At 49.0% G+C, this 9,186-nt stretch overlaps 1 protein-coding gene across 1 annotated transcript; it reads right to left on the minus strand.

The window, feature by feature from the left end:
- Positions 1–2,010: 2,010 nt before the first annotated feature.
- On the minus strand, positions 2,011–4,395 carry LOC119342708 (UDP-glycosyltransferase 85A1-like). Its single transcript, XM_037614131.1, has 2 exons — positions 3,852–4,395; positions 2,011–3,150 (listed from the first exon to the last, which is right to left on the minus strand). The coding sequence occupies exons 1-2, from the start codon at positions 4,363–4,365 to the stop codon at positions 2,246–2,248; spliced, it is 1,419 nt and encodes a 472-aa protein (XP_037470028.1). The 5' UTR covers positions 4,366–4,395; the 3' UTR covers positions 2,011–2,245.
- Positions 4,396–9,186: the final 4,791 nt, after the last annotated feature.

The following is a 9,186-nucleotide window of genomic DNA, read 5'->3' on the forward strand; positions in this document are numbered from 1 at the left end:
TTTTTCTGAAAAAAATACCATTTTCTATTTTTAAATTTTAGTTAATTTTGAAATTTCTAATTTTTTTAAAATTAGAAAGTTTTAAAAATGTTGAATTTTTAAATAAATTCAGACCAACCGAAAAATAAAAGAAGAAAAGAAACCAATAAACTAAGAAAATGGGCAAAGGAAAAAAAACATGAATTTGTTTTGGAACCAAACCCTTGGGGATTGGGTTGATCTCTCTCTCTGAATTCTCATTTTGTTTCCTGAGTCCCAATTCCCTATTGATTACATAACCTTCCTCTTATGTCTTACAGATATATCAATCACGAATATTTCAAAAATGTGATAATGCCAAAACTTGTAAAATATAGAAGTTAGATTCGATGATATACCATATCAATGTGACACCACAATTGTTTCAGTTTACATGATCTGTTTTTCTCAAAAGTTTACATGCGTAACCAATCCAGTTGTTTGAAACTGCACAAAGATTGAGTAGAACTCCATGAGAAGGTGCAAATGAAGAAGGATTGTAGCAAAATCTCTTGTAAGAGGACCACAGATAGCAGGCAACACCACTGACACATCTTTTGTTGCATGCTACAATGAAGTAGGGAAAGAACGTTAATTATTTTGTTGATCATGCCATCCTACTTGCTCACCTCCCGGATGGGTGCCATGCAGCCACGCTTGCTCGCCATTGACTCCTTGCTCGACGCTTAAGCCGCCTTCGTGAACTTTGCGCTCAGGCCCGCGTCTTGCAGTTCCTCCCCGTCCTCTGCTCTAGTGTAGCTCACAGTCATCGCCAACACCAAGACCAAAGTTGTGCGTGCATCCAAGGTAGACGACATGGCAACGCGTGCACAAGGTGGTTTTGGACGACGATGGGAAGGAAGACGCACCCCGAGGACGCATGCAACCTTAGTGAGTCACAACCTTGTCTTTGCAGCCGATTGCGTGAACCAGCTCGTCACGAGGTGCAGCTGTGTGTCTCCCGCAGCGGTGGCAGGCAGCCGTGCATTCGCAAGGCATTCGATGAAATGCGCAAGAAAGAGAAGGGGGATATGGATATTGAGAGGGTGGTCCCTAAGCCTGCCTAACGATTGAGTCAAACGATGTGCGGTTCAGGTGCCACATCATCACTTACTGTGGGATCCACCCGTTAGGTTCAACGTCAATGTGCGCATATTTGAGTGATCAGTGTTTTGACAAAAAGATTACTGAGTGCCAACAATCTTTTTGAAAAAAAATGTAACATTTTTTTTTCAAAAATGAGACCGCAATTGTGATAGTTTTTGGCGATTTACTCGGACGACCTGTTCAATGGGAATTAAAACCGTATAACTATTAAGAAGGTGTTGTGTGTATGTAAGCCATGTCGCACATCTTCAATGGGAATTAAAACCGTATAACTATTAAGAAGGTGTTGTGTGTATGTAAGCCATGTCGCACATCTTCAATGGAAATTAAAACCGTATAATTATTAAGAAGGTGTTGTGTGTATGTAAGCCATGTCGCACATCTTCAATGGGAATTAAAACCGTATAACTATTAAGAAGGTGTTGTGTGTATGTAAGCCATGTCGCACATCTTCAATGGAAATTAAAACCGTATAACTATTAAGAAGATGTTGTGTGTATGTAAGCCATGTCGCACATCTTCAATGGGAATTCATAAGTTGAGGGAATTGAGGAAGGAGAGGTTAGCATTGCTGGAGGGGGCGTCTATCTGCATACATTTACTCCGGACGACCTGTTCCTCCACCTCATCAACAAAGTCATTTGGCTGCTACAGTTAATTACCTCAATCTACACGTTAATTAGGTTGCCATAACAGCCTGCAAATGAAAGAGAAAGACCCATCCTATTCTATCTATCCTATGATGACTTTGCCTGTTCCCTACAAATTTGCAGAGAAAAACATACGACGACTACTACTGTTAGATGCCCTACGGCAAAAACAAAAGAATGACACTACACGGCACGACAAACGCAAAAACAAAATTCAAGTGGTGTAGTTTAGAGGATACAATCAAAATGCAAACCCGATCGATGCAACTACACTGTACGTCTGTCCCTCGTATACATCATATGGGATCACCATTAACTAATTTTCCATCCCTTCCAAATACAACAATATCATAATTAATTACTCAAAAGCTCATACATAGATCATACAATGTGCATGTAGCACAAATTTCTTTGAACAGTCAATATATATGGCTGTACTTTTATCATTTTCCAGAGTATATATACCATTATCACTTGACGCGCGCGATCTCTTGGATGAACCTCTTGAGGTTCCCATGCGACGAACCACCCTCCGCGACTGCCTTATCCGCCTTCTTCTTCCACTCGGCCGCCTTCCGTCTCATCGCCCCGTCACCCATCAGCTCCCTCACCGCTGCCTCCACCTCTTCCCGCCCGGCCTGGCGCGCCATCTCAATGCCGACCTGCCACTCGTCACATGCGTACCTGCAGTTGGTCACCTGCTCGGCGAAGAACGGCCAGCATACCATTGGCATGCCAGCACGCAGGCTCTCCAGCGTCGAGTTCCACCCACAGTGGGTCAAGAAACCACCAGTTGCGCGGTGCTCCAGAACCGCCTCCTGGTCGCACCACCCCACCATCAGCCCCCTCCCCGCCACCTCGTCCACGAACCCCTCAGGCAGGCCGCCGTCCCGCACCATGTCAGGCCGGACAACCCATAGGAACGGGCTGCCGGCGCCGGCCAACCCTCGTGCAAACTCCACCATCTGCTCCGCCGACACTACTGTTATGCTCCCGAAGTTGACGTACACAACGGAGCCATCCGGCTGCTTGTCCAGCCACGAAGTGCATACGTTGTCCTCTTTCCACAGGCTCGAGGTGAGGGAGGGAAGGTAGGAAGGCATCGAGACGAGAGGTCCGACGGTGATGGTGTTGGGTAGACGCTCGCGGATGGCGGCCAGCGATGTTTGCTCTAGGTCGTCGAAGGTGTTGAGGAGGATGCCGTCGGCGGCAGGAGCATCCAGCTCGCACTGCTTGATGTTGATGTTCACCATGACGTCGTCGGCGTCGGTGGTGCGGATGAAAGTTGGGAGGTCGCGGAGACGGACGCTGCCGATCATTCCGGTTATCCAGCTCACAGGAGTGTCGAGGTAACCGTCCGTGAAGCAGCTCTCGTCTGTTGTGCATGTGTACAGGTCATTAGATAGGATATTATGTTACACACACACACACACACACACACACTTAAACAACAGTAGATAGATTTCGAGAGGGAACAAGTTATGTTTGAAGGCAAAGTGGCAAGCGGCAGCGGGGAGGTCCGACGCCGGAGCCAGGAGCGATCCGGAGCCACGGACGATGCGTCAGCGACGTCGCCGATGGAGGGAGAAGTCAGAGGTTGACGGGTTCAGGTCCGACGGACGGGGAGGTCTCTGGCTATTGATTGCCCCGCGGTTTAGAAGGATAGCCTGCGGCGGCGGCAAGGCGGCAGAGGAGGTGGCTCATGCCGGGCAAGGTGTGTGTGGCAGCGGCACCAACTGCAGGTGACGGTAGCAGGAAGAAGAAGAACAAAGCTAGAGGAGGAGGGCCGCTAGAAAGAGTAAATCGACCCCCCTTGTTTTGATCGTTCCTGAAAGAGAGCCATGAAATCCAATGTTGTTGAATTCATTCATTTTGAGTCATGATCGTTAACCATAGTGATCGTTAAGTGTCGCTTATATTCCCACTATAATTAGTGGTAGATGTCCACTGCCAGTTGAGTTGTCCGTATGACTGACTGTGATATCATGTTTCTTTTTGCGGGGTTAGTGTGATATCATGTTGACGTACGATTTAGAAATTAAGGTACAATAGAACGAGTGGATTAAACTCATTTACCTTTGAATGGCACGTAGCCTCTCTTGACAAGTTGATCAAAGTTGAGATATGCCAGGAGCCCACATGCACTGGTCGTGAAGAACAGATAGGCTGGGAGCCCCAACTCCTTGGCCACGTGCACCACGAACCCCATGGCGCCGTCGGCGATGACGCAGGTCACCGGCGGGACGCCCTCGCTGCGGCTGAGCCTCTCGACGACCTCCCTGACATGGCCAGGGCACGTCCGCCTCGTGGCCTCACAGAGCTTCCAGATGTCCTGGGTGGCATCGAGGTCTGCCGGCGGGAGCCCGTCAGGAATTGTCTCGACTCGAAAGCCCGGGACCTCCTCGACGGCGCCCGGCCCGCGGGACCGGAGGAGGCGGCGATGGTTGTGCTCGGTGTGGACCAAGGTGATGTGGAATGAGTGCGTGTGCAGGGCCTTGGCCAGCCTCAGCAACGGGTTCACGTGGCCTTGAGCCGGGTAGGGGATGAGCAGGACGTGCGGCTTGGCCTTGGCCGACTGCGAGGACGCCATGTTTTTCTCTACTTTGCTTGCTTCTGTGGATCCTCCGTGTGTCGTGAGGAAAGTCTGTGCAGTTAGCTGCTTATATAAAGAATAAGTTCGAGCCTGTAGCATGGCGGAGACTGAGACTGACATTGCCGCTTTCGTCAAAGCGTCAACAACTCTGCTTTTACGATGCAATTGCAACGTTCATAGCCCTAAAAAAACTGCAATCCCAATCCAAATCGCACCCAAAATCTCACTAACAACCGATTTTCTTTCTTGGGTGTGTCTAGGGCACATCTAGATGTGCTCTAGTTATTGCACATTTAAGTGAGTGAATCAAGCATAAAGAGAAAAAAAAGAAAAATATCTACACGAATCTCGACGTAAGATCAATGACATAGGATTTAGATGTGCAATACTTATAGCACATCTAGTTGTACTTTAGCAAAACTGTTCTTTTAAAACACAATTACAGCAAGCGCTCACGTACAAGCATATTCGTTTTTTGGAAACATACCCTCATCACTATAAGTGCGTGGACAGGCACTCTACCATCATGAGCACCTTTGATCTTTGTAGACTGGCCCGGCTGGCCATGATGTTGAGGAAGTCATTATACGCACATAGCTGTCTACGGGAATGCTGTCTCCCACTAAAAGAATGAGTTTGATTTTTGGTGCGCTAGTGCACAACCACCTTCCTAACGGTTCAATTATAGGTCAGTTCTCAACAACCGATTAAATTTGTCGAGAAAAACAAAATTATACATGGCACTCGGCTTTTGGACGTTCGGCAGGCTTCTAGGGTGTGCCAAATGGTCGTTTTTGTGAGTGTCACTACCAGGCATATGATAAATGCTCCCACGAGTAACCAACATGGCACCTTTTGCCGGGTGTAGCACTCAACATACACGCCTTTTGCTGAGTGTTACACTTGGCAAAGCTTTTGTCAGCAGACGACCCCCATATCACAAGCACTGAAACATTAGATCTAGCATTCCTCAATATACACTATTAGGAAAAGGGATATAGATAATATGGACACTAATGGCGTATCAGACATGTGGTGCGCCACTACTATATAGCAGTGGCGCACCATGTGCTGGTGCGTCATTAGTGTCTATCACACTAATGGTGCACCACATCAATGGTGCGCCACTACTAACATATTTTTGAGCTCCGCGAAGGCCGAGATGCTTCGAAAGAACGAGACGGAGATAAGATGTCCGTGTCGAAGATGCAAGCTGAAGAGCCTTATTGCTGACCCGGATTCCGGGCATGTGCGGGACCACCTGCTCTTGCTTGGTTTCATGGATGGCTATCGGTGGCAAGGTGATGAAGATGACTATAAAGTCGTCCATGGGGGCCGGGCAAGAAATGAGGAAGGGCAGCAAGACAACCACCGCGGCGAGGGCGGGCGAGAAGACGAAGAATCTCCTGGAAATGATCACGACGGTGATGCTGTACACAGTCATCATGTAGAAGATGCCGGACATGATGAAGAGAAAGATGAAGATGCCGGAGCAGACGACGATGGACCATCGATGGACTGGATGCAGGACCCTCATATTCAAGAGCTGCTTCTCAAGCAGACGGATAACGCAAGAGCTGCCGCCCGAGAGAAAGCCAAGCTGGATCAACTGGAGATAGACGCGGTTACTCCATTGTATGAAGGATGCAGGCTCGAGGATACCCGCCTGAAAGTAACGCTCATGGCTCTGGAGATGAAGGTAAAACACAAAATGACCGACGCATGCTTCGACGAGAACATGTCATTCTGGCACGAACGTCTTCCCAAGGGGAGCAAGTGCCCAACCAGTTTTGAGGAGGCGAAGAAAATCGTGTGTCCTCTGGATTTACCGCACGTGAAATACCATGTGTGCATGAACAATTGCATCATTTATCGGGACGAGCACGCAGAGTCTACCATATGTCCGGTGTGCGGCGTCACTCGATACAAGAAGAGGAAGAAAGCTCCTCGAAAAGTGGTGTGGTACTTTCCGATCACTCCTCGTCTGCAGCGGTATTTCACGGACCCTAAGCTAGCAAAGCTCCTGCGTTGGCACACAGATAGGGAGGAGAAGAAGCGAGAAGATGACGGAAATGATCCGGAGATAGATAAAAAAGACAAGATGCTGAGTCACCCTAAGGATGCGAGCCAGTGGCAAGCGTTGAACTTCGAACACCCAGAATTTGGGGACGATCCAAGGAACATCGTGTTGGGCACGAGCACCGATGAAGTCAATCCGTTTGGCAGCCAGAGAAGCACACATAGCACCTGGCCTGTGTTTGTGTGGATGTACAACCTTCCCCCCTGGTTGTGCATGAAGAGGAAGTACATTCACATGAGTATGCTAATTGAAGGGCCCAAATAACCAGAGAACGATATCAATCTGTATCTGGGGCTGCTGAAAGAGGAGCTAGACACGCTGTGGAAAACGCCAGCCAATACGTGGGATGCCGCAGAGAAAGAATATTTCCCTATGAGAGCCGCACTGCTCACGATGGTGCACGACTATCTCAGTTACGGATATCTCGCGGGGCAGGTGGTACACGGATTTTTTGGATGCATCAGGTGCATGGATGACACAACGTATCGTCAGCTAGATAGAGATCCCGGGTCTTCGAAAATCGTGTTCATGGGACATCGAAGGTTGCTTCGCAACGATGACCCATGGAGAAAACGCAAGGATCTATTCGATGGTGAAACCGAACCCCGATGACACCTGTGTACGAGGAGCGGCGAGGAAATAGACGAGCTGTTGAAAAATTGAAAAGATTGCCCACTGCCGGGACAGAAGCAAAAGTCGACAGAGCCGAGAAAAAAGCGAAAGGTGCCAGAGCCGCTGCTGAAGGTATGGAAAACGAGGTCTGTTTTCTGGTACTTGCCGTACTGGAAGATCCACCGTGTGCCTCATAGCCTTGATGTCATGCATATCACGAAGAACGTGTGCGAGAGTCTGCTTGGTACCCTGCTCAACATGCCAGAGAGGACCAAAGATGGGACGAAAGCAAGGGCAGACTTGAAATCAATGGGCATCAGGGAGGAGCTTCACGCTAATGATGATGATGATGAGGCGAAGTAGGACACGAAAAGTCATCACAAAGGCAAAAATGCCAAGAAGACCGGAAATGACTACCCTCCCGCGTGCTTCACTCTAAGTCAGGAGGAGATCGAGCAGTTTTTCATCTGCCTCGTAGGAGTAAAACTTCCTTACGGTTACGCGGGGAAGATAAGCAGATACCTACACCCAGCGAAGCAGAAGTTCAGCGGGATGAAGTCTCATGACTGTCTCGTGCTGATGACATAGATACTTCCAGTTGCAATCCATGGGATCATGGACACGCACGTCCGTGAAACGCTATTTGGCCTATGCAACTTTTTCGACGTCATCTCTCGGAAGTCGGTTGGCGTGAGGCAACTCAGAAGGCTACAGGAAGAGATTGTGGTGATACTATGCGAGCTTGAGATGTACTTCCCGCCGGCATTCTTCGACGTTATGGTGCATCTGCTGGTCCATATCGTGGAGGATATCATCCAACTCGGGCCGACGTTCCTACACAGCATGATGCCGTTCGAAAGGATGAATGGTGTCATCAAAGGATACGTTCGCAACATGTCACGTCCAGAGGGAAGCATAGCCAGGGGCTTTCTGACCGAAGAGTGCATCTCCTACTGCACGAATTATCTAGGCATCGAGAACCCCGTTGGTCTGCCCGTCAACAGGCACCTCGGCAGGCTCACTGGATGGGGTCACCGCGAGGGTCGCCGCGAAAGGCATGTCGACTTCGAGGGTTGACTCGTCGACTTTGAAAGAGCAAACCTAGTCGCGCTACAACACATAGACGTGGTCGATCCTTGGGTGGTAGAGCACAAAACCTTTATTGAGAAGACGTACAATGACCGAGGCCAACAGAGGACGGAAGGAGATAAAATCAAAGAGCACAACTCATGTTTCACGCGTTGGTTCAAGGAGAAGCTTCTGTCGTACCTTTTACATGAGGATTCTTCCGCGGAAGAAAAACTCATATTCGCCTTGTCACAGGGTGCTGAGCACAACTAGATGACCTATGAGGCATACGATATCAACGGCTACACATTCTACACCGAGGACAAGGACATGAAGAGCGATGGTTATCAGAACTTCCGGGTAACAATGGAATCCTACACCGGTAACGACAAGGACAGATACTACGGAAGGATCGAGGAGATCTAGGAGCTGAGCTACGCTGGAGAGAAGGTCCCGATGTTCTGTGTCAGATGGGCCAAGAGCGTCCTAAAAGAAGACCGGTATTTCACCACCATGGTTATACCCGAAGTCAAATCCAAAACCGCGGGCGCAAACGTCACCGCGAAAAATAAGCCATGGGTACTGGCTTCCCAAGTGGACCAATGCTTCTTCATTACCAACCCGTCAAAGCCCAGTCGTGTTGTCGTGAGGAGAGGCAAAAGGAAGATCATCGGAATGGATGGAGTCGCCAATGAGCAAGACTTCGACAAGTACAGTGACCCGAAGATGGAACATGACGACGACGATGAAGTGCCATACACCACAAGAAGAAGCAGGACCACCCTACCTAAAGGACGTCCGTTCCACAGAAGAACACCATTTGCGAAAAAGAAGGGCAAGAAGATTGTGAACAGATAGCTAGCTAAGATCGATTGTATTTAAATTGTAGCCTTCATTTCTCGATTGTATTTCGACATATTGAAATGATATTTCTTCTATTCTAGTGTCCTCCATCTCGATCGCTATCCCCCCTCGCCAGATCCCCCTCGCCGCCGAGCACCACCCGCACCCTCCCCCGCTCCGCCACCGAGGACCCCCGCACCCTCCCCCGCCGAGGA

The sequence above is a fragment of the Triticum dicoccoides genome, unplaced genomic scaffold (assembly GCF_002162155.2).
Source record: "Triticum dicoccoides isolate Atlit2015 ecotype Zavitan unplaced genomic scaffold, WEW_v2.0 scaffold102646, whole genome shotgun sequence".
Taxonomy (NCBI): domain Eukaryota; kingdom Viridiplantae; phylum Streptophyta; class Magnoliopsida; order Poales; family Poaceae; genus Triticum; species Triticum dicoccoides.